Source organism: Hippocampus comes, unplaced genomic scaffold (assembly GCF_001891065.2).
Source record: "Hippocampus comes isolate QL1 unplaced genomic scaffold, H_comes_QL1_v1.1 scaffold82, whole genome shotgun sequence".
NCBI classification, from domain to species: Eukaryota; Metazoa; Chordata; class Actinopteri; order Syngnathiformes; family Syngnathidae; genus Hippocampus; species Hippocampus comes.
Window position 1 is genome coordinate 5,151,405 of NW_017805135.1, and position 26,333 is coordinate 5,177,737.

The 26,333-nt window shown below is 42.0% G+C and overlaps 1 protein-coding gene across 2 annotated transcripts; it reads left to right on the forward strand.

Annotated features, from left to right (window-relative positions):
* The first annotated feature begins 1,239 nt into the window (after positions 1-1,239).
* On the forward strand, positions 1,240-25,256 carry LOC109513957 (ras-specific guanine nucleotide-releasing factor 1-like). Of its 2 annotated transcripts, none has more exons than XM_019866717.1 (27): positions 1,240-1,746; positions 6,133-6,239; positions 6,807-6,954; positions 7,400-7,492; positions 7,739-7,992; positions 8,093-8,172; positions 9,550-9,743; positions 10,353-10,462; positions 11,043-11,161; positions 11,985-12,145; positions 12,806-12,869; positions 13,357-13,499; positions 13,656-13,738; positions 14,692-14,940; positions 16,375-16,748; positions 17,001-17,117; positions 19,341-19,511; positions 20,008-20,114; positions 20,221-20,333; positions 20,781-20,841; positions 20,931-21,037; positions 22,167-22,251; positions 22,337-22,534; positions 22,982-23,061; positions 23,180-23,297; positions 23,415-23,483; positions 24,606-25,256. In XM_019866717.1, the coding sequence occupies exons 1-27, from the start codon at positions 1,471-1,473 to the stop codon at positions 24,696-24,698; spliced, it is 3,774 nt and encodes a 1,257-aa protein (XP_019722276.1). In that variant the 5' UTR covers positions 1,240-1,470; the 3' UTR covers positions 24,699-25,256. The 2 variants fall into 2 exon arrangements, with proteins under 2 accessions (XP_019722276.1, XP_019722277.1); XM_019866718.1 differs by having other exon boundaries at positions 17,010-17,117.
* The last annotated feature ends 1,077 nt before the right edge of the window (positions 25,257-26,333 follow it).

Consider the following 26,333-nt stretch of genomic DNA (forward strand, 5'->3'; position numbering starts at 1 on the left):
TTCATTCATTGAATGTAGTGTTTTCCTCCACATCTTTGGACAATCTTGAGTCTTCAAAGAAGTGGCAGAGAGAAAATTCTAATTCCACATGAGGGCCGAGGCTGAATTTTCAACTGCTGCTAAGCAAATAAATCATAGAAACCTTCTTTTTCCACTCAAGAACCAGTCAAATCTGGTCAGTAAATCTCTCTATTTTGGCCCCGTGACGTAGCTGTATGCCTTTAATGATCCTGCCCAGGCAAAGTGCTGTGATCCCTCCGTGATGAAACAAACCATTGTGTGCCCTCGCCCCAATATGCTAAACCGGGTTTAATTATGGGCTGGCCCTAATGAGAGTCTCTCTTGTGGGGTTAGATGTGGAAATGCATCCAGTAGTTGACGATGTGGCCGTGGGGCTTTTGTTCAGTCTCTGTCTTCTTCCATTGAGTGATACGACAACAGACACTAATGACTGAAGAATAATTTAAATGATAAACCTACTTGTGTTGTCGCTGGGTCAAGAAAGCTGAATAGAAATGAGTGCAAATGTAATCATGAATATGAGTTCACCTTTCGGAATTCCAGCGACGGAGATGATTAAAAACTGAAATTAAAATCAAAGCTGCGCCACAACCCAAAGCCGTTTCAATATGGTTATTGCTGGATTACTGACGTCACACTCATCACAGCACTTGATACCTGTCTCCCTGACAGCATGACAGATGAATTCTCTTTCAGGCCAGTAATTACACAGGAAGTGCAAATATGGGCAACGCCACAGGAAGTGCGCCTCTGTGGCACCGTTGGTCAGAGTTATTGCAAGAGAAGCATTTGCAATGAACAGTTTGCAATGTTGTTCTCAAGGGAGCATCGTCAAAGTATGAAAAAATACGATGCAATGATCAAATAAATGTTTATCTCTTTGTATGAACAGAATGTGTGGATTATTATTATTATTATTATTTTTTTAATCACAGTCAGGTTTTATGATCTGACCAGATCAAATCCTCTCAAGGACCATATATGGTCCACCTGCCATAGGTTTAGTACCATTCTCACAAAGTGTGCTGTGCAAGTGTACCTAATATTAAATTAAAGCAATGCCAATTAATTATCGATATTTCAGTGCAAGAGTTTTTGTATGCGTGTGTTCATGTCTGTCGTGTACGTGATGCGTTGGAGCTTCGGTCCAACATCCCAAAAGCTGCCGCTCAGGGGGGCAAGTCACGTGACTGCACTTCCTTGCGCCCGTATGCATCGAGGCGAGTGCGCGCGCGCGCACTTCCACCCTCGCAATGAGGGGTTCTCTCGCGCGGATGCTCTGGTTTCATCTCAGTCTTGAACGCGCGTGTGGTCTTGCTTCTCCCTCAAGAGAAGGGGCGCCCGCGGAATTTGCCGCCAAGTGACTGTGTGTCTCGGAGGTGCTGAGGAGGAGGAAGAGGAGAAAGATGTAAGAAGCGCCAGTACACATCCTCCCGGGGGGGCTGAAACATGCAGAAGGGCATGAGGCTCAACGATGGCCATGTTACCTATCTGGCGCTGTTGGCCAGGAAGGACGGTACCAGGCGCGGGTGCCTGAGCAAGAAGAGTTCGGACAACACCAAATGGCACCCCAAATGGTTCTGCCTGCTGCAGAACATGCTCTTCTATTTCGAGAACGATTCCAGCTCGCGCCCCTCCGGACTCTACCTGCTGGAAGGGTGCGCGTGCGACAGGGCGCCCTCACCCAAGCCGCCCCCCTCCGCTAAGGAATGCCTGGAGAAGCAGGTAGGATGCGGGAGATCTGCTTTGGAATTTGCACGTGAGGAGTTTTCAGTCATGCTGTCCATGTAATACCGACGATCCTGATTCAGTGCACTTTAGGTTTCAAAAATTAACTTTCCGCTTTTCTCGCTGAAGCAAAGCAAATAAGGCAAAACAAAAACTTGCATGGAAACTTTTTGTAGTCTGCCATCTGGCGGAGGCGGGCTGCCCCTTCCCCTGCGGTTTTGACGTATTGATTGAACTCCTTGTCTTGATATTAATAGCATCCTACCTTGGCAACCGCGTCTGCCCGCTTCGCGGCGGCACGAATCTGCGGCCAGAGCGCTCACGTTGCCACCAAAGCCATGAGAAAATACTTTAAATGCATTTCCCCACTCTTAATTGAACGCAAAGCACTTCTGAGGGAGATTATGTAAGGCAAAGTGCACGGTTGGTTGCAAACAAATGCTTGAGGATAGTGATGAGGGGGTCTGACGGCCTGTGTGAAAGCGGCGTTGCCAGCCGCAGTCTTCCGCAGCACAGCTTGTAAAGAAGGCAAAAGTCTCCACGAGCTTGTTATTTTTCTCTGGCGACTAATCACAATCATCTCTACAAACCATCAACTGTACAGTATCTGGACGTACAAGCGCCCCTAGTTAAGCTTGGTCAGTAATTGTTGCGAGGCAAAATTTGATAATGCTTTGGTCATACTGCCGTTGAAATGGAGTGAAAAAAAAAACTATGATGAAAGCACAATAATGCCCTCACATCTGGGCAAGGAGAGCCACATGTCACGTTGCGTGGTGGTGGAGAACCCCAAAAAGCAGGCAAGAGGGAGGAGCAGGGTGTACTTGACAAATTGTATTAAAACATAGAGAAAACTAAATCCTAAACAAAGTCCTGAAAACAAAAAGAATCCAAAGTAGCAAACAAAAAACCGTGGCAGAATCTCAAAAATATTAACAGAAACATGACCTAAATATGATCTAAACATCACAGAACAAACAAACATGACGGCAGCAAAGAAACAAACAATGACCCGACAATGAGCGGTCGGGCGGGAGTCCTTTTTATACAACTAATTACATAACGACCAACAGGTGTGCAGCTGCAGGGGGAGCCCTACAGTGCCACCTGTTGGTCCCAAACCGAAACATGACACCACATTGAGCAATACATTTTAGTAACCAGGGTGAACAGTCAAACATCCAAATACAAAATGAGATCACGCACTCACAAGGAGCTTATGTGGGGCCAATATGCACGCGTGATGTTTTAAGTGAGTTTTTGCAACCATTTTTGAGCCAAAGAACCAATAAAATATGTTGATCTCTTCTAAATGTACACTTTTTTTTTTGCAGGACTCCTTTTTTTTTTTTTTTTTACATAATTGAACACAAAGCTGTTGTAAGAATGGCAACACGTTGATACACAGGTTTATTGTGCCAGTTAATTCTTTTGCCTGTCGCTATACATCACTGGCATAGATAGATGAACAAAGATATATTTGTAATGAATAAATATTACATTTTCAAATGGTATTAGATAATTTCAGGTGGCACCTTAAATGATCTCTCAATGTGCCATGCTATTATACACCTTGGTTGAGGTGATATAATGTATGTAAAACAATATTGTTGCCCTGTGATTGGCTGCCAACCAGTTCAGAGTGTTCCCCCGCCTTCTGCTCGAAGACAGCTGGGATAGGCTCCAGCAAGTCCGCGACCCTCATGAGGATAACCAGATTAGACAATGGATGGATGGATGATTTGTCACTACTGGCACTTAACCACTTTGGGGAGGAAATTTTAATTAGCATTTCACAGTGCTTCGCTAGTAGGGCTAATAGCCCACAGACGTCAACTAGCACGCATCCGGTAATTGCCTCACTTGTAAAATTAGTACATAGACCTTTAGATGGGTTGCAATTCCGTCTTCCATGAATTTAATCTGCATTATTTTGGGATGTAGGAGGAAGCCGGAGTACCCGGAGAAAACCTCGTCAAGCACAAGGGGAATATTCAAAGTCCACAGAGGGAGGCCGCAGCCTGGGTTCAAACCCGCAAACTCAGAATAATAAAGCGTGTACAAATCACTGTATCACCATGCCATCCCTTAAAGATCTGTAAAGTAAATTATTATTGTTGTTATTATTAACATAAGTAGTAGTAGTAGTCGTATTAGTATTAATTTGTTTCCTTAAAAACAAAAGCCGCTGATGGTGTCGTGCTACAGTCGCCTGACTTGTGTGCGGTCTTCGATAGATTCCCACTCAGTGGTGGTGTGAATGTGGGTGTGCTTGTTGCTTTTCTCTATATGTGCCCTGCGACTGACTGGCGATCAGTTCAGAGTGTAGTCTGCCTTTCGCTCAAAAATAGTTCATTATGTTGCATTACCTAGTGATGTAATGTCAAGCCGGGTGACAGTATGGCGTCTTCTCCTGTCACTGTCCAAACTTATCTGTGGCTTTGATTCAGTAGTCATGCCCATTGCGTGAAAAGTGTGTGTGTGTGTGTGTGTGTGTGTGTGTGTGTGTGTGCGTGTGTGTGTGTGTGTGTGTGTGTGTGTGTGTGTGTGTGGTGCAAAAGCTGCAGGAGGTAGGGCCGGGCCAGTAGATCCTATCAGTGTGTGACAGGGAATGGGACAACGCGGAGAATCGATGCCAAGCCAACTGGCACCTTGCAGGCCTCCACTGCTTTTTATAGGCACACTCATTCAAAAATCAAGAACAAGGAAAAAGCATCTTTCCCCGCCGTCCCTCCTCAATTAGCTTTCCTTTCTCATTGTGGTATTTGTTATGTTCCACTTTCTTGTTCCCCATTTACAAGGCAAGCTACATTTAAGCTCAATGCCATGCGTGCCGCTGTTACTATGGCAACCCCTATTTGCATGGGTGGGGAAAGTGCATTTGAAGGTGCCAATAAAACCAGAGAAATGTGAGCTGTTATTGTGCACTTAGAGACGAGACAAATGTGACAAACATGACGGGCGGCGAAGGGTGACTGAGAATTGTGGTAATGCAAAAGTGGGTCGCACAAAAAAAGAAGGACAAAAATAAGCGAGGCGGAGTTACATAATGTCACAAACAATGGTAGTTTCGTGACTGATTAATAGTCTGCTTTTTGGGGGGCCTCTTTCAGGAAGAGCTAAAATTGATTTGAATAGTTTTCATAGCATGTTGTTTAACATCAGCCAAAAACTGGTTTCAGGAAAATTGAATTGAAATAAACCTAAAAATATTGCTTCCACCTATCCATCCATCCATCCATCCATCCATTCATCCATCATCAGCATCATGATCAGAGAATATTAAATTGTTGTTGCACCCCTCTGTCGACTCTTGGCTTTCGGGGTGAATGAAAAACTATTGCAGTGCAGTTTTTAAGGGGTCATTTATATCTGCACTCGACTCTCTCCTTTGTTGTTCTAACTTGATCGAGGGTTTTGAGATAAGAACCTTTGAGAAGTGAATTTATCGGTTTTCGACCAAAAATTTCCAGTTTTTTATGCCTCGGTTGACGACCGACTTTCGGTTCTCGAACAAACTGAGCGCACTTGAATGCTCACTTGACTCCTCTCGCCTTCCTTACGCGAGGAAGTGATGCTTCCTCGGGTAGACGAGGAAGTGACGCTTCCTCATGTAGCGTTCCGTTGTGAACAGACGTGTTCAATAAAGATTTTCTTTTTAAAAAGAGCGTGGTTTCGGTTTTCGAACAGCCTTCTGGAACGGATTATGGTCGAAAACCGAGGTACGACTGTACTTGACTTGCTTGACATTGTTGGAGTTCCAGCTCCAGCCTTCCTGTGTGAAGTTTGCATATTCTCCCCATGCCTGCGTGGGTTTTCTCCGGGTACTCTGGTTTCCTCCCACATTCCAAAAACATGCATAGCAGACTGATTGAACACTCCAAATTGTCCCTAGGTGTGAGTGTGAGCATGAATGGTTGTTTGTCTAAGTGTGCCCTGCGATTGGCTGGCAACCGGTTCAGGGTGTCCCCCGCCTTCTGCCCAAAGACAGGTGGGATAGGCTCCAGCACCCCCCGCGACCCGAGTGAGGATAAAGCGGTTCGGAAAATGAATGAATGTGTTGTGCTCCTTGAACCCCCTTGAACTAAAAGAATCTACGGAGGAAAATTGCAGATCTTGTATCGATCATATTTGTTCACGCATGGATTTTTACAAGGTGACAAATGTTGAATCCTTGACACAGTTCAAAGAATCTCACGAGAGATGGACTGAAGAAGCCGATGAACACAGACAGTGCAACTGAGATGAAGCAGGAGAACTGATGAGTTCCATATACCGCTTAACCTTTTTGTACTATTCTCGCAAGAACACGCTGCATAGTTCACGCTGAACGTTCAGAGGAATGCATTTTGAAAATATCATCTTCCTCTTTGTCTTTTCTAGTATTACTTTACAATCACGTTTAATCATGACAACCAGAAGGCTTTGGAGCTGCGCACAGAAGATGTCAAGGACTGTGACGAGTGGGTCGCCGCCATTACGCAGGCCAGGTAACACTCAGGTCCAGTCAGTACACAGTACTTCAACGCTGCCTTTTTCACCCAATTGGCCGGTCAGAAGTGAACTGTATTCGTCGGTGCCTTTCACACAGATGTTGCGGATTGTCGCCACCACGTGACGTGACCTGAAGTTCACTGACGCTGGCCTGACTGGGCCACCAGTACAGAATTCATAAATAAATGTGATTAAATCAACACATTTTTCTTGCTTTTTTTTTTTTTTTTTTAAGATTAAATGTTCACATTTATTTTTATTTTATCCGCTGAAATGGATCAATCACCTTTGCTATTTTTCATTCGATTGCCCTCATTCTCTGACTCGTGTGCATTTGCATTTCACAACTTCATTTTAAAAATTTTTTTCATTTTTAAAAAACATCCATTGGTAGGCTGACATACAGTATATAATTCTCAATTGTATGTAGTATTAGTTTGCTGGCTGTGCCGTTATTGTTATTATTATTGTTATTGTTTTTAAATATAAGAATTTAAGACCACTGAAACATTCATCGAGGAGGTTTTTTTTTTTTTTTTTTTTTAATGTGTCTGTCACTGTAGTTACAGGAACCTAGCTACAGAGCATGAGGCCCTCATGCAGAAGTATCTGCACCTACTACAAATAGTGGAGACGGAGAAAACCGTTGCCAAGCAACTTCGACAACAGATAGAGGACGGGGAAATTGAGATAGAGCGGCTAAAATCAGAGGTAACACTCAAGAGTAATTGTCCAGAATGTCTCAAAAGGAGACGGACAAAGGAATAAGGAAAACGTCAAGACAATAAATACTGAAAGGTTTCATGAAGTCCCTTCCGAGATGCTAAACCCCTTTCCTGTCAGTCAACGCTTAAAGATGTAACTTCCAAGCATCCCCAAGTAGTCCTTTTTATGAAAGTCCTTTCAAGTTAAAGGGATTTAAAATGGAAATCTTTATAGTTATCAGGGCATGAACTTTAAATAAAGGATTTATAATCTTTTATTGGCTCATAAACTCAATCTTCCAGCACACTGGAGAAGAATTTAACTTTAAAAAAAAAACCTAAGTCATCTGTGGAATCCTAGAAAAACAACCCCACCTTTCTCTGTAATATACAAATTGATGACACACTTTATAATAATTCCTTTATCTTTTTTTTTTTTTTTGGAATGTTAGATCGCTTCACTGCAGAAGGACAACGAGAAGATCCAGTCCAATCCGGAGGTACCTCCTAGCGATGACGACACTGAGATCCACAAGATCAAAAAGGTGGGGGAACTGTGCAGTCAGATTTGGCAGACAGTTCAAAATAATTCAAAGAACTGAAAGAAACTTCACATTGTTGCTCTCCTTTTTGGGCTCCTTTGAACCGCGCATCTCAATCAGTAGATTTCAGCGTCACAGCTGATTAAGTTAACTGGCCACCGTTTCCAAATGGGACATGAAACTTTCAAGGCCGCACTGATTGTGCCAAATATTTGCAATCACAACCCGTGTCATGGATTACTCTCGCAGGTCCAGAGTTTCCTGCGAGGTTGGATTTGCCGCAGGAAGTGGAAAACCATCATCCAGGACTACATCCGTTCACCCCACGCGGAGAGCATGAGGAAGAGGAACCAAGTTGTGTTTAGCATGCTGGAGGCCGAGGCCGAATACGTCCAACAGCTTCACATCCTGGTCAACAACTTCCTGCGGCCGCTACGTATGGCTGCGAGCTCCAAGAAGCCGCCCATCACCCATGATGACGTCAGCAGCATCTTCCTCAACAGGTAGTGAGACCGCTCCAGGATCCCAACCCAGACCCAATCGTTTTCAATATGAAAAGCGGATAACGGCATTTGTCTTTTTTTTTTTTTTTTTCTGGGGCAGCGAGACCATCATGTTCCTCCACCAAATCTTCTACCAGGGCCTGAAGGCCAGGATAGCGAGCTGGCCCACACTGGTGCTGGGTAAGAGAGACGACGACAATGCCCCCAGGCTTGTTGAGATCACCTTAAAAAATAATTCATCACTGTCTGATGAAAATCCTGCATCTCCACTCTTGATTTTTAGTTTTTTATTGTACAGTAGACCCCCGTACTTCAGAGGTTATTGGGGCCGAGCCTCGCCCCAAGTAATTGATGATGTTAATAGTTTAAACTTTACTATAATTATCCCAAAAACTATGATTCAATTTAAAAATTTTTTTTTTAAAGTATCTTAGAATATTATAGCCCACATATTGTTTGATTTGCAAAAGAAAAATGCAGACTTTTCATTAGTTCAGCATATTTCACTGACTCCAATTACTTGTTTCCTACTGGTCATCTCGTGGTATCTTATGACGGTACAGAAAGAGGCAAAAATATGTTGAGGTCCCATAAAAATTGAGTTTTTTGATGAAAAGCTAATGATAGATTGCACATAAAAAAAATATTGAAACTGCGAATTGGCGAGTGTTATCTGTAATTATTTATGTTGCCAAAGAACCAGTGAAACATTACATGCTGAATAGGAACGGGTTTGCCGTCAAACTAAGATTCTGATGTCACTGTAAAATACGTTTTTTTATAGCTACTGAAAATAAGGGAGATGATCTTTGATTGATTTTTTTTTTGGAACGTCACGTAATAAGTTCATACAAGGTAGATGAATCAAAAACGATATGGCAAAAACTGCTGGTAAGGAACGCCATACAAGCAGAGTAAAAGGTGTGCTGTAATTCTCATGTGAATTCAACCTTCCGCTACCTTGTTCCATAAAGGACCACTTGAATAATGCTCAGATAAAACATTTATGATGTGCAAGCCATCTGGCCCACAGTCTTTGTTCTGTAAATCTGTCTCGAGTTGTGCAAGTCCACAAATCGTAAGAAATCGTCACCGCGCCTCCTCTCTCTGTTGCCCGCAGACAGATATCCAATCTGCCTCTCCTGTTCCAGCCAAATTTTTTGACGGAGAATTTAATCAAGCTCTCAAAACTGGAGATGTGTGCAAAAGTCACACGGGCCTTTGCCAACTTGGAGCTGACAGTGAGACTGGGCATCTTGGAGCTTTGAAAGGGACATTAGCTGGAAGGCTTTTCTGTCGGTGACACTTATAGCTTCCTGTCTAGTCCTTCTTTCCTCTTCTTTTCCTTTCTTGATTGATATCGATATCTTGACTCATTATTTCAACTTCATTTTTTTGGATCCCTGCAAAGCTCTCAGACTATACAGAATTTCTCCGTGGTCCACAGTCTATGCTTCTAAAGCCTGCCACATGCAGAACAATGCTGCTGCTGCTGCTGTCAAACTTAGATCCACCTTCCAGGCCAGTCGCAAAGTATGTTTTCTGTCCTCCTAACAGCCGACCTCTTTGACATTTTGCTGCCCATGTTAAACATCTACCAAGAGTTTGTGCGGAATCATCAGTACAGCCTGCAGATCTTGGCCCACTGCAAACAGAACCGAGACTTTGACAAACTGCTGAAGCAGTACGAGATGAAGCCCGACTGCGAGGAAAGAACGTTGGAGACTTTCCTAACTTACCCCATGTTTCAGGTATGCACAACAGGACCGTCGCCTATAAATGCACTCGAATATGGACTCCCCACAAATAACATTCATAACATCAGTGAGTTTTTAGTACTTTGGTAGTGTAGAGACTTTTTTCTGGCCATAGTTGTTTAAGTGCTCGCATAAATGTGGATATTCCCTCTTTGGGTTTAGTTTGAACTGAAAAATGGAGTTCAAGTATAGAAATTTCAATTGTTAATTACAGCATTTGTGGCGCTATTTGACTTTTATCATCATCATCATCATCATTACAAGAGTAATGCATCAGCTATGGTCCTTCATGTATCATATTTATTAGGTTGTTTGAGTCCGCAAGCCTTTGGTTCTCAACGCTTGGTAATGAGTTTCAACTTCTTGTTAAGTGACAAAACCTGTTAAACAACAGCTGTCGTATTAAACGTCGAGATTTTTTTTTGTGTGATCAAAGAAATGGCAGGATCAAGATGTGGCGTACTAGTTCAATGACATGATCCATCTGGACTGTAAATGCAGTGAAATTTATCCCGGCCAATTAATAATTTTGTACAGAGAGCACATGTTGAATATCTTGTCACTTCTAGAAGTTTTTAATGAGTCTGTTTTTCTCTCTGTCAGATCCCTCGTTATATCCTGACCCTCCATGAATTACTGGCTCACACTCCTCATGAGCATGTGGAGAGAAATAGCTTGGACTACGCCAAGTCCAAACTCGAAGAGCTTTCGAGGTATATCTTCACGTTGTCAGTCATTCAAACACAGACATGTAGGACCAAAAATAATGAGGCATAAGCGCATTCCGTAATGCGGCCATCCAAAACAGACATTGTTTTTTTGTTTTTTAAATATTGTTTTTAAATTTCGGAATGTCTCTCAGACTGTTCTGAACTCCTTTTTCCATGACAATGTCAGGATCATGTTTGCAAAGGGGGTTTATGAGGAGATCTGCGTGAATGTAGCACAACTTTCCATAACCTTGACAAGTCCTCGGTTGGTTGCAGCCAAGGAACACATTCCATTTTGCTTATTTGATAATTCAACATCCAATTGCACACATTCAACATAAATTTAAATGCTAAATTATTCGATAAATCGACATTTTGCTCAACATTACATTTAACCCAATTTACTCTACCTGCTGGGTGTAGTTTATAAGAAAACAAGACTCCATCACAGTTTAAGATACTGTAACATTTGAAGGGAGATTATTGTTTCATTTCCGATGCAACAGACCCTATTTCGCCTTGAATTTTTTTTTTTTCACACAGAACGCGAGATCATGTGGCTAGTCCTGTTTTATTTTTTCAGAGTAATGCACGACGAGGTGAGCGAGACAGAGAACATTCGAAAAAATCTGGCCATTGAACGAATGATTGTGGAGGGATGTGAAGTACTGCTGGACACCAGCCAGACCTTTGTCAGGCAAGGTAGGGTTGTTTTATCACCACTCACTGGCATGATTTATTTATCCGTTCATCCATCCACACTGATTTTATATTTTCAACCTAAACTGTGGTACACATTAACCAACAATCGGGAAAAAGTTGAGCATTTTCCCTCCCTTGTGATCAAATTCAGCAATGGCCTGATGGACAGATATCTCTAAACTTATTCTGTGGTGTATGTGAAGACAAATTTTCCCTCCCTGATCTGTTTGCAAATTGGTCGGCTGGACAATCTTAATATGTTAAACCTGTTCAATATTTACAATTGCGGCTGTTTGTGTTGAATGTTTGTCATTGAAGTCATTCACGACAATAAATGTGACAGATAGAAGGGCTTGCCACTGAAATGAAGTTACCAGTTAAGCTAACGGTTAGCCTAGCTTCTTTCATTTGTACTTTTAAGATTACTCCAATGCCTTGTGGAACCAATGCTGCCTCTCAAAGGTCGGTCTTGGTATTATGACAGACAGTGTCATGTTTATGGTGTGTGGTTTTATGAAACAGTTCTTAAACTCTGTGCATGACCAAAAAAGGTATTGCTGTAGCGTACGGCTATACATTTCCAGTTACCACTTTTGAACACAGAAACTCATTGATGACTGTTTCATTTCTTTAGTTTCTACCCACCAAATATTTGGATTAAAACGGCCAAAAGTAGACCGTGAAACTAAAAATACACATTTTGCAAAGCTGTGAAGAGTCAGTGATCGCAAAGTGCATTTCTATGTTGGTTCATTTATTTCGTCGTAGGAGTTATTGCACTTCCGTATTTGTTTGTGTTTCTGATATGACTGCCCTTCCACAGGATCTCTGATCCAGGTGCCCATGAGTGAGAAGGGCAAGATCACCAGGGGCCGTATGGGTTCTTTGTCTCTGAAGAAGGAAGGCGAGAGACAGTGTTTCCTCTTTTCCAAACACCTCATCATCTGCACTCGAGGCTCAGGGGGGAAACTGCATGTCACCAAGGTAAAAATTGTTATTTTAAATTATGTAGAATACATATATACATGTAATAACTCTTCTGTGGACTCGGACATATGATTATGCTGTTTATGTTATGTCTCAGTCTGCCAAGATTCTTCTTTCTTTATATTTTTTCATCATAGTACCGGTACTTTTTATTTCATTTGAAATCCACTTTTAATGGCTGACAGTGTAGTAAACCCCTGCTACTTGTGGGGGCTGAGAACAGAGCCCTGTAGCAAATAGTAAAATTCTGTCGGTAATCGATGCCCCTCTTCTGAACATACCTTTATAATTTTTCAATGATCCCAAAACTCTTAGATATAATTTTAAACTTGCTTTACAACGCTATCAATCATTATAAACAAATAAATAAATTCATAAACAAACAAACAAATGGAGCGGAGGTGTGCATGTACATGCACAAGAGGCGGACACCAAATTCCACTAATAACCCAGCCGACACTAAGCTTCTCCCCGACATGCAAAGACGGTGGTCTACTTTCCTATTTGCCAGGGCTTTGGTGCTATCTTGTGGCATCTCAGAGTGTTGTAAGCAAACGCTGAAAATAGATGAGATTTCAGTGATTATTCCCTGGAATAAATGCTGGAAGTGTAATGTGTTCGCTATCTCATCTAATTCATATGCACCCTGTGTTACAGAATGGTGTGGTGTCCCTCATTGACTGCACACTGATGGAGGATCCTGAGGGCACTGATGATGAGTGTAAGTTATAATAGACTCAGTAAATTAGCTACCATGCTAGTGTATGAGTTGTGACGGATAATTTCCAGGACTGGTGTCACTGGTGTGGTGTTGTCCTTACAAATAAAGACAGATATACCGGCTAATAATATTCGCCAGCAGGCGCAACGCAGGAAACTCCGCCCACTGATACTCTCCAAAGAAACTGCCACAGGAGGAAAAAAAAGTTGTGCTACCACAACTCTCGCCTCTTCTCGCGCACTGAACGGAGCAAACAATGCAGAGTCTGTTTCTGGACATCCTGGTTGATCGAAAACATTCATATTCATTTTTGATTAATCTCTTTATAATTAATCAACAAAAAAGCAGATATCAGGTCCTTTATATTTTCACCCGGCTTTAGGCAATCCATTTTCTATGTCATGCAAAGTATTTGAAGTGCCTTTTCTAGTGAAACCGAATACAGTCCACAGGCGATTGATCGGTTTATCCAATTTGTACGCTGTAGCCAAAGGGGAGCGGAGTGGCCAGGACACTGAGCACCTGGACTTTAAAGTGATCGTGGAGCCTAAAGATGGGCAGCCTCACACTGTCATCCTGGTGGCTTCGTCACGGCAAGAGAAGTCGGCGTGGACGAGCGACATCAGCCAGGTGAAGACCAATAAGTGCATTTTTACAGGGGGCGGGGGGTGATGTTAAACATACGTATACTTTGTGAGGAGGCGAGAGCGGCCCAGACTTCACCACTGAGAACCCGCTAACACTCTTGCGCTTCCATCTGCTCTGCTTTGTCCATCCGTCTCCTAGTGCATCGACAACATCCGCTGCAATGGTCTGATGATGAATGCTTTTGAAGAAAACAGTAAAGTCTCTGTGCCACAGATGATTAAGTGAGAGTCACACCATGCATTGTACACATGCACAATTGCAGATAAGTTAAAGTATCACACAAATCCCCAAAATCTTTGCCCATGGGCGTTGAAGCCGTCTCCCTATGCAATCCTGAATAAAACCTCAGAGGAAGCGTTATGGACTCCAAAGCTCCAATAACATCTAACCCACAAACATTTGATCAATGGTTGCATTCTATATAGTTTTTTGAAGCATGGTCCTCAGAGGACTGAAAAGGGGCCGCGATAAGTCACATGCTTTATTCTCCATCCTCCAATTCTATGCTGAGGATTTATTCGCTATCCATGATAGTAGAGCTGCACGATATTTGAAAAAGCATGCGATATGCGATATAGTTGTTTCATATAGCGAGATCAATATTATTGTGATATTTAACATGTCCCTGAAGAAATGACATTTTTATTATCTAATGAAATAATTCCAATTTTTTTCATGGGGATGAATAAGCAAGCTCATTTAAGTTGACTGGTCAAATTCAAATAAAAGCATACAATTCTGGAAGAAACTCACTGCGTGACTTATATATGGGCCAATATCGCCATGGTGATATTTTTTCGATACATTCTGCTCTTTAGGTTCACTATTTAGACAATTGAGCACGCAAGTAAAATGGCATGCGCTGTTCGAACGACTGTGTCATACTCGGAACGTTTTGTCCACTACTGAGTGACATTTCTGCACACTGATAGGACAACTTTGGCATACTAGAACAACTGTTGCATGCTATGTCCTGAGGACCCTCCCTCACTGTTCTCCGGGCATTGTGTTGAACATTTGCCTTTCTCAGTAATCACAAAATTGCATTCATTTGTTATACATCACAGTTACAGTGGTGTCAGCTATTGTGATTTATCCATAAAATCCTCTGTATTCCTCTCAGTGAACTACACAAAACATCCTCAAGCCGGCCTCATTCCTTTTGCCCCTGCAGGTCCGACACCAGCTTGTACTGCGACGATGTCGACATCCGCTTCAGCAAGATGATGAACTCCTGCAAGGTGCTGCAGATCCGATATGCCAGCGTGGAGCGCTTGCTAGAGAGGCTGACCGACCTGCGCTTCCTCTCCATCGACTTCCTCAACACCTTCCTTCACTCCTACCGCGTTTTCACCAGCGCGGACGTTGTGCTGGACAAGCTCATCACCATCTACAAGAAGCCCATCAGTGCCATCCCTGCACGGTGAGCATTGTCTTTGATCTATGAAAGTACCAAAAAGAAAGAGAAGTTGTATTTGCCCTTGACATGCTCTATATATAATGTCAAGTGTCAACCACGAGGGCGCCTATGATTTCAAGTTTGAGAACTTCATATATTTCTCCCCTGCAATGAAAGTCCCCCCCAAAAGTTTTCTTTCCACTGTCCATCCAGGCGAGGACGTCACGCTCCATTGAAGCCCACCCACCTTTCCTTCCTTCACCCTCTGCTTGCTTTTTATTTCTCTTTCCACAAGTCTGACCATCCCTCTCTTCGGCGCGCTGTCGCCATGACAACCCCGTACTTTGCTGCAGGACCCCACCCTCTCCTCATCCTCCCTTGCCCCCTCCTCTCTCATCTGCAGCAGTATTAAATGTTGATGGTGGTGTTTTTGTACTCCATCGCCGCCCCTTCTTTTTTTTTTTTTTGTCTGCAGTTTCCATCCTCTTTGCCTTTCTTAACAAATGATGCGGGCAGACGCAGTGCATACTGTAGGAGTGGCGAGAGTGTCCCCACTCACCCGCTCTGATGCAGCAGCCTTCACCGTGAAGGAATCCATATCCGCTATGTCACTGACTCCAGCCTAACTCTCCCACCTTGATTTTCTCTCTCTCTCTCTCACTCTCCCCATGTCTCAGAAGACCTCCTCTGGGCTGGTTGCTGTTGGCAGCGCCCGTGCCTTCTACCGCTGTCACTTGGCAGGCTATTTATAGGCCTTCAGAGGGGGTGGCTCTCAGTGCAAGGAGGATAGTGTCTTAAACAATGTTGCTCCCATAAAAAGGAAGAGGTGGCTGAAGCTCCCAAACGGGCCTGATGTTAATGCACTCTCTTTGTATGCACGACACACATACACAGCAAGTGTACCATCCATGCGGACTTTTGAACGTATTATATTTGGCTATTTTTAATGTATTTCATATTTGATTTTATGGCTTTCAATTGGCTGAAAGTGGCCTCCGACAGATCTAAAAGGCACAGTCTTTTGTAAAAAGAACATTATTGACATATGTAAAGAGCTGAAGTTGGAAATGAAAAAATAAGACAAACATCTATCCTTTTGAGGGAGTTTCATTACATGTTATCAACGATGTAAATGACCAGTGCAGAGCCAATTTTTCATTTTATCTCAACATTTTTGTTTTGGGAAAGGCCGATTTCTGTTCCCAATACACGAAGCCGGATCCAAAATGGCATGTTTGGGTTTTGGTTTGAGTCTGGGAGAAACCAATCAAACCAAATGAGTGTAGAAGAAACCAATAATACACTTTGGAGGTGAAAGATTTTAAGCCAAGCCTTGACAACAAAAAGAGTTAAAAGGCCACAGACACACTCCTGAATTCACAATTCAAATTTTCCAATACAATATACATTTGTATATCTAAAGATACTCATATTGAAATGAGATCTCCCTGCCTGCAGTGCGTTGGAGCTCTTCTTCGCCAGCAGCCAGAACAACAAACTTCTGTATGGCGAGCCGCCCACATCGCCACGTGCCAGTCGCAAGTTTTCTTCCCCTCCGCCGCTCGCCATCACCAAGACGTCGTCACCCAATCGCCGCCGCAAGCTTTCACTCAACATTCCCATTATCACGGGAGGCAAAGCGCTGGACTTGGCCGCGCTCAGCTGCTCCCCAAATGGCTATGCGAGCATGCACACCGCCATGTCCCCCTTCGGTAAAACCGCTCTGGACATCAACAAGTTGTTTGTGTCCAGCACTATGGCCAGCAAGATCACCGATGAGGGAGAAGCCAAGACTGAGAGCAAGGCCGATGAGCCTGTCCTCAACAAGCAGGGTCAGAATGCTACCGTTGTCCATTTTATCGTGCATTTACTGTATGTGCTCTATAACGGGTGGCCTAATTTAACTTTAAATCATTCAAGACGCTAAAACTATTAATCAAGATCATTTATATTGTTTTATTTTGAAAACCACTACAACCAAAAATCACAGTATTTACTCTTAGAGCTGCGTGGATGGATTGGTGGTAATTACAACTTCAGAAAGCCGTGCGTATCTTCACGTTGCTCTTTTCATCTGCATCCAAATGTTTCAGTGAGAGAGGAATGTGACGAAGAACCGTGTCAGAGTGACGAGACGGAAGCGGAGATGTCTCCTCCCAAGTCGCCGTCGACACCCAAGAACGTCAAGTCGAAAAACTGTGGTACGTAACCCAGTCATACAAATTACAATTGATCTTAATAGAATAGGACTTTTTATATATATATATATATCTATATATACTCACAATATTATGATTTATTTTTTTCCAAATCGGTTGACTTTAACGTCATAAAATTAGGAGATTTTATCTCATAATTTGACTGTTATTATAAAATTTGGAGTTTTTTTCTTCCAATATTACAGCTTTAATTTGTAAAATAACAACAGAAACCCAATATTTATTCTTGTCAAAAGATGAAAATGACACTGTGCCTTTTTTTTCCCTGTTACTATTCTAACCATGTGGTGACCAGATTCTTTTCTCATGAAATGTCAACTTCTTGAATCCGTAAAACATTTTCCATGCCCTCAGTCGGCATGTGTTACTCCTTTCGCTGTGACTTGGGTTTCGGCGTCCCTTCCTGCACGGTCTGCCGACACCATTCAGTGTTGACGGTACCTCTACTATTCAGTTGTCCAACATACACAGGTTCATTGTGACTTCTGCCAATATTGTTCTGCCAGTCACTAAGCGGCGATGACAAAAGAATACTTTTTGACCCAAGTACGTAACATTAAAGCGCAAAGCCAAGCATTGTTTCATGCACCGGCACTGCATCGTCGAAGTCAGTTTAAGGAGTCAGCTAACATGACAGCAGAAACATTGCATATGTAGCACCTTTTTAAAGTAGAAATCATCAAGTCTGGCAGCAACCAAATAAGGACTTGTAGGGAGAGAGAAAAAAAGACAAATAAACACCCACAGCTTCTCGGACCCGCTGCTACCACACGGAGATGGAGCATCCACCCTGTTGGCAGTCAAGCACAATTAATCCCCAGTGTGTTCTCCTCCCACGGTGTTGGATACAAGGGAAGCCAGTGCCGTACAAGCGTGGGTAGAAGGAAACCTTGTACCCTAGCAACCATGTACGTATTCTTCTAATACCGCCCCCGGTTTGATGGAGGAAGACAGGGAGGAAATGTGAGGGGGAGGCATAGGCAAACACCGCCACTGACACAAGCCGCAGGACGAGCGCACGATTCGGTCCGCCTCGGCTCAATGCCGCCCTTCGATCGGCAACCCTGTCATTTGGAATGGACACAATAATGGTTTTGATCCTCCCTCCATTCATGTTATATCGCGCATGTCCTTATTATGCTCATGAGTGTGCTGGTGACGAGCCCAGCTGACTTTGGGCAAGAAGCAGGGGATACCCTGGAATGAGCACAATTTTTATACAGTGTAAGCTCTGAAGTAAAAAAAAAAAAAAAAAAAAAAGTGGAACATTACACGAGCTTAGTTCAAGCGCATCAACAGATTAATACAGGTCTTCTGCTTTTTCTGTGGATTTTTGGGGGAGCTAATTATTCCAAAAGAAGTAGAGGCCCCACGGGCAGTGTTGAGACGAGAAGAAAAATTTGAGACACATGTGCCATCTATTGTTAACAAATTTGAGATGGAGTGTTTTGGTTGCGGGTGGCCCGGTGATCCAGTGGTTAGCGCGTCGACCTCACAGTGCCAAGGTACCGGGTTCAATTCCAGCTCCGGCCTCCCTGTGTGGAGTTTGCATGTTCTCCCCGGGCCTGCGTGGGTTTTCTCCGGGTACTCCGGTTTTCTCCCACATTCCAAAAACATGCACAGCAGGCTGATTGAACACTCTCAATTGTCCCTACGTGTGAGTGTGAATGTGGATGGTTGTTCGTCTCTGTGTGCCCTGCGATTGGCTGGCAACCGGTTCAGGGTTTCCCCAGTCTACTGCCCGAAGACGGCTGGGATAGGCTCCAGCATCCCCCGCGACCCTTGTGAGGATAAAGCGGCTGAGAAAATGGATGGGTGGATGGAGTTTTTGATTTATTTATTTTTTTACATTTGACAAAAATGAACCACCGTGTCCATCTGCCACACGGGTCACTTCAGTTCATTTCAGTTCTGACTATTGTCTTTTATGGTTTTGTCTTAATATGGTTACATTTTGAATGACAAGTTGTTGTATTTGTCTATTCCTTAAAACATTGACTGAGTAGTTAAAGGTTTTCTGATTGAGCAGTGAAACCATTATTCATTCGCACAAATGGGTTGGGTTTTATCATAGGGCTGACCCTGAGAGGTCACGGGTTCAAATGTTGGCTACCAATGGACATTAGAGTAGATCAATAATAAAGAAATACCTTCAATTGTATTGGATGTAATAAAGTGTAACGTTCAATTCTTCTTGGCCCGCAGAATTTACGCTGTTCTCCTTCAACAACAGCATGGTTGTGTCATCTTGTCGGGAGCTGGACAATAACCGCAGCGCACTCTCGGCTGCGTCGGCCTTCGCCATCGCCACAGCTGGTGCCAACGAGGGCGCGCCGACCAAGGAGAAGTACCGCCGCATGTCCCTCGCTGCCACAGGTCAGACAATCTACAGAAATACAAAATGGTACAAGGTCACATGTGAGGTTTTTAAAATGATTTTTTTGAGCATATTTTTTTCCAGAATTTGGGTGACAATGCATCACAAGTTCACGCATAAACAAACAGGCTCGCATACGAAACACTAAAGATTGTGCCTTGACAATGTTAATCAGGGAGAAAGTTATTCTTGTAATATTAAAGGAAAATACTTTTCATAATGCCATTTGTGACCAAGTGTCTAGATTTAAAATAATTTTGATTCCTTAATATTCTAATCTCAACAGAATTAGGGATTTTTATTCACTTCAAGCTTTAATCAACAAATTTATACAACGAAAAAAAAGTGGAATCATTCAATATTTCCCTCTGTGTAACGTGAATCTCTATCGTAACATGTCAGGTTCACTTTTTGATTTGAACCCCCAAAATAAATTGAGTTTTCCGTGATACTTGAATTTCTTGAGGTGTATCTGTGTCTTGTACCTGTTGGCAGGCTTTTCGACAGACCAGAGGAATGGAGACAAAGAGTTTGTTATTAGAAGAGCAGCTACAAACCGAGTCCTGAATGTACTGCGTCACTGGGTGTCCAAACACGCCCAGGTACACACATTTTTCAGTAAAAAAAAGTATATATATATATATATATATATATATATATATATATATATATATATATATCTCAATGCTGCTTGTTATTGATCTGCAGGACTTTGAGTTGAACTCAGAGCTCAAGATGAGGGTCATTGGCTTTCTTGAGGAGGTGATGCATGACCCAGAACTCCTGACACAGGAAAGAAAGGCTGCTGCTAACATTATTAGGTGGGTTTATTTCTTTTAACACTGAGTTACACACCAATAAAAAAAAAATGGTGTGTTGAGCTGCATCCAGATCTTTTTTTTTTTTTTTTTTTGAAGTAGACTATACGGTAGATCGGCTTAAACAAATGTATATGGATCCAGGTGATTTTATTGTGTGGAACCATCTGAAGAAATATAATTGAGGAAATTCAACAGAGCATTTTTTTTCAGTGTACACTAAATGTCTTTATTTCCATAAATATGCTTTTTTTTTCGATAAAATGTTGACACATGACATGAAATTCTTCACTGACAAGAAAAGGTGCAGTATCCTACTAAGGATGGAACAACGTGATAAACTGAGGACCACCTCTTGGGTTTTATTAGGAAAAAAAAGTAGTGATACTGGCTCATTTCTATTACCAAAACACAGACAAGTTTCAAGCACTTTTCTCACTCTGCATGCAGGACGCTCACACAGGAGGACCCCGGAGACAACCAAGTGACCCTGGAAGAAATCATTCACACGGTGAGAGGAAAAGATCCAGCCCACTCGCCCTGCGTCTTCGGCTCCCGTGTTCCAATATTGTGTTTTGTATGTGTGCCTGTGTGTTTCAGGCGATGGAGGAGTGCAGGAACGAGCCTTTTGAGAGCCACTCTGCCCTGGAGATCGCCGAACAGCTCACTCTGCTCGATCACTTGGTCTTCAAGGTCATCCCGTATGAGTGAGTGCAACAAAATACACTTTTGGTCATTGTCTTTCCTGACAAAATATAGCTCAGCCATGTGACAAATGTTATTAGATAGATATTAGGAAATGGATGGACTCTTGGATGAATTATTGTTGGCCCCCATAAAATCCTCTGATGGGCTCAGTGGTGGTTTTTGACATGTGCGATACGTAAAGCTGCACAGGGTGACATTCATGGGGAGGCAGCAACCCCTTGCCACCCCTTCACAACGCCAAAAAAAACAAACCTACCTCAGGTTTTCTAATGCGTAAATACAGTTATTGGGGAATTTGCACCCCCTTGTGGATGCACTCTTCGTGTGAGTACAGCAAGAAATGCATGGCGATGCAACTCCTCAGGATGTGCATGCTGAACTGAGGGAACGTGAATGGGAACATGGGTAGGCTTTACACGACCAGGATTTTTGAGCCTATTACCAATTACAGAGTTTTTTTAAAAAATGATAACAACTCACCATTCCGATCAGATAATGGATCAGTATGTCCAATCTGTTTAAACGATTTGTTTATTTCCTGTATAGTCGCCCCCCTGTTTGTTGCCCGCCAAAACGCTGATACATTCAATACATTTAAAATGGGTGGGTGGGAAACGTGACAAAACCTCCCCACTCCCCAAAATGTAATATTTTAATGTATTGGGGAAATTATGAAAAAAAAATCCTGCTGTATATGCTGACAAAATTTTAATTGTTAAACATGGCAGCACAGAACATCCATGAAGTGAGCACGATTGTGTTTACTGTCATGTCTTATTTTGCGGATCCGATCAAAAACATCATTGGTTCATTGGGAAATTATATTACAACCAATCATCGATTTTGCATAAAAATGCTAAATACTGTATCTGCTGATCCAATCCAACCAATTGGATCTGTGAAATGTCTAGCGAGAATTTAGTTTTATGATTGAATATTTTTAGATAACAAATTAAAACGTGCAGAAAGTGGAGCTTGAACTCCTCCTGAAACATTAGAGGAGTCGACCCTGGACATCCAACAGCCTAGCAACATTTTTTGTATTTGATCACAAATTGGTAGTTGTTGTTTGTGTTTGAGTGTAACAGTCGCTGCATGTTCTCTTTACTATATTTGATGTTTCTCAAGGGAGTTCTTTGGTCAAGGCTGGATGAAGAATGACAAGAATGAAAGGACTCCGTACATCATGAAAACGACCAAGCACTTCAATGACGTGCGTCCACCAGAGCAATAACAAGCCTAACGCGTTGGAGTCTCAAAAAAGAGTGAACACAATTTATGTGCTTCATTTGAATCAGATCAGCGACAGGATTGCCACCGAGATCCTGCAATGGGATGACGTCAACATGAGGGTGGCGGCCATCGAGAAGTGGGTGGCAGCGGCGGACATTTGCCGCTGCCTGCACAACTACAACGCCGTGTTGGAGATCACGTCGTCGCTCAACCGCAGCGCCATCTTCCGCCTCAAGAGGACCTGGCTCAAGGTCTCCAAGCAGGTAGGACGCAAAGTCTTCCAGGTGCAGTTTTTAAAAATGTATTTTTTCATGTTTTTTTTTTTAATGATTTTATATTTTAAATTTAACCCATTCTTTTTCTTTTTTTTCTTTTTTTTTTGCGCAAAAACTCACAGCATTCACTGTTATGTTCTGCGCAATACCATAAAAGTATTACTTGGACTCCATCTTGTGGCAAGGAACTATGGTGAAGTGAATTGAGAGCTTCCTTGAGCAACAAGAAACTATGGTGAAGTGAATTGAGAGCTTCCTTGAGACAAAAGTAGTATTTTGCCACCATCTTGTGGCATCTGTAGACAATTCTAAACTTTTTTCTGGGAGGCTTTGTTTATCCTTCTTTTCCTTATGTTGTTTTGGGCACTTCTGATGCGTTTTCTAAAAATGTTATCCAATTGTCAGGCCATAACAGTTATACTCTGATTTTCTTAGACGAAGACAGTGATTGACAAGTTGCAGAAGTTGGTATCATCAGAGGGCCGCTTCAAAAACCTGAGGGAGGCGCTCAAGAAGTGAGTCAGCCTATTGGCCCCATATGATGCTGAGATAACTTGTTTTGTTTTTAATGAATATTCCAAATTTATTACACATTAACTACTACTGTGTATGTGTGTGCGCGCGCATCTTCAGCTGCGACCCGCCTTGTGTTCCTTACCTGGGCATGTACTTGACCGACCTGGCCTTCATTGAGGAAGGAACACCCAACTACACGGAGGACAACCTGGTCAACTTTTCCAAGATGAGGATGGTGAAGGACATCTTCATGCAATCGTCTCGCTGTTTTCCATTATGTGCTCTAAAAAGGACAACAAATGGAATGTCTCTCGAAAAATGACTGCAATCATTCTCTCCTGTTTGTCCTCAGATATCACACATTATCAGAGAAATTCGGCAGTTCCAGCAGACGGCCTACAAGATCGATAATCAACCAAAGGTGATTTGTTGTTTGTTTTTTTTCTCTCCTCGGCTCATTGGAGATGAACAGAATACACTTTCACTCTGTGTGACTAGCAATAAATTGTAGCACTACTCCAAACTTTACAAAGTGTATTTTTAGCATTAAAGGCAACATTTGTTTGTCCTTTCAGGGCTCCAGACTGCCGATAAATGCAGGCATTTTGTCCCTAAAATTTGAAACAGTACAAGTACATTTTTCATCTAAGCACACATGTTGTGCGACTAATAAATTACTCCCAAAAAAAAAAACATCTTGAAAAACTGTACTTTGAAACCCTTGACCAAATTTAAAATTGACTCTGAAAACGTAACCCTACTTTGAAACCCTTAATGCTTATTTGAAAAAGTACTCTGAAAATATAACAACTTTGAAAACCTAACCGGACTTAGAAACCCTAACTCCTCTTTGAAATCATACTCTAAAACCCTAACCTAATTTCGAAGCCCAACTCCTCCTTGAAACCATACTCTGGAACCCTAAGCCTCAAAGTAGGCTACTAAACCATAGACCTACTTTGAAAGCCTACCATTACTTTAAACCCTACTTTGAAACCCTGAATGTACTTTGAGAACCTACTTTGAAACGGTAAGCCTGCTTTGAAACCCTACTTTCAAAATTTAATTTTAAACCCAACATTGAAACCCTAAGCCTACTTTGAAAGCCTACTTTGAAATGTTCTGAAATCCTAACACTACTTTGAAACCTACCTACTTTGAAATCATGATCATACTTTTAAACCCCATCTTTGAAACCCTTGCACAATTTTGAAACACGAAGCCAAATTTAAAACCCTACTTTGGAACCCTAAGTCTGCTTTGAAATCCTACTTTGAAACCCTCGCCCTGCTTTGAATCCTTTGACGGCCTAATCCTATTTTGAAACTATGAAAATTTGAAATCCTACTCCGAAACCCTACCCTACTTTGACACACCCGATCTTGAAACCATAACTTGAAATCCTTCTTTGAACTCCAAACCCCTTATTTGAAACACTAACTTTAAAATTTTAAGCACTACTCTGAAACCCTAACCCCACTGTGTTTTTTATACTCGATGACGGGGCATAGCACAATTCCATATTTTGTTATTGTCGTCACAGGTGGCCAAGTACTTGCTGGACAACAGCTCCGTGCTGGACGAGGAGCGTCTTTACGAAACGTCCTTGAGGATCGAACCCAAAACATCATCGTGAAGAGGCTCGTTCAACTTTCATAGCAAGTGTACAGAATGGTTCTATTCTATCGTCATGTACATACACGTATAAACTGCGCTCTTCTAGTATGTTCTCCTCAATGTCAAATATAGAGGCTAAGTAGACACCCAGAGGTTTTATTTATATAGTTGCCAGAGTATATGTTATTTATGGTCTTATATACTGTATACTTTGAATTTTTATTTTAACAGAAGAGAGAGCATATAAGTGTGATAACTCACATATCTTGGGCTGGATTTACACTGTTGGTCCAAGTGGAAAGTTCCAGTTTAATTCCAACAGAATATCTGGTTTTTTTTTGTTTTTTTTTAAGACTCTCTATTTCCATGTTGTACATTTTAAGTGACAAATATGAGCTATGGCTACGTTTAGGGTACATGTAGTTTCGATTTTTAACAGGTGTTTTTCATGTGTTTATTTATGCTTTTTGAGCAGACGGGATTTGGTTGAAGTCAATGACCTCGAGCTCACGCTGACCGGGCATATCCGATCTGTGTGTTTACGCTGCACTCGCATTATGCTCTATGTATCAGGTTCAAAAGAGGCCCGATTCCGATCTGATGATGTTCGATTCAAGACATTTGTACAAATTGAGAGCACGAAAATCTGAATTGTGTCACTTGAACCATGCCGTGTAAATTCCAAATTCGGTCAGTGGCCTTGATGTCCAGCAATGAAAGTTTTGCCTTAAAAATATAGCTGCCTTTTGTGATCATCAAATCAATGATCAATATCAATACACAATTATTTACTGCATGAGCCTTTATTCCATTTGAGAACAGAAATTACAATTAATTAATTGAATGCTGAAAATTTGTTTCCTCAGTTGTGGTTACCACTCTTCAATTGTCTGCTGAAATTTGACGACCAATCCTCTAAATAATTTGCTCTTTTTTAATTTAAATCTATCGATCTGAATTTTGTGTATCGTTGCACTCCTCATAACTACATTGGACAATGAAAATCTATTATTAATTTGTGCGAGCCAAAGTCGACGCCCTATTAAACGCCTTCCCTAAAACAAGCCATTTGAGTAAATAAACACTCCCAGCCACTAAATGAGGAAATCCGGTACATATTCTTGTATGCTTGAACCAAATCAAATGTTGGGATGTTTCATGTAAGCGCCGACTGATCCTTTTTGCATTTTACCTGTGGAAAAACACGGTTTGACTTTTGTTCCCACTGTGGACGCAATGCAAATCATGTAGCAAGTTTAACTCCCAGTGTTTCATGGAAGATGACTCTCCCTGGCCAGTGTTATATATAGTTTCAAGCCTTAATCATGAAATTAGCTTTATATATATATATATAATTTCTGTCTCTCTACTGTATAACACAAATGTATGTCAATTATTTTGCTGAACTATTTTACCAATGAAACTGATGGATATGTTTTCCCTGTGTACAGCAAACTGTAATAACTTCTCTGCGTATGATACTTCGAAGAGTAACACATGCTGTCCATTGCCATGTATTAGCAGGACCTATACGGTAGTAAAATTGTGTTTATTTATTCTCTGGATATTTCTGATATGTATTTAAAGGCTTTGATTAGACACGCGCCTGAAGCTTAAATGGCACACATCTGCTACTTTATCAAGTGTTCAACAT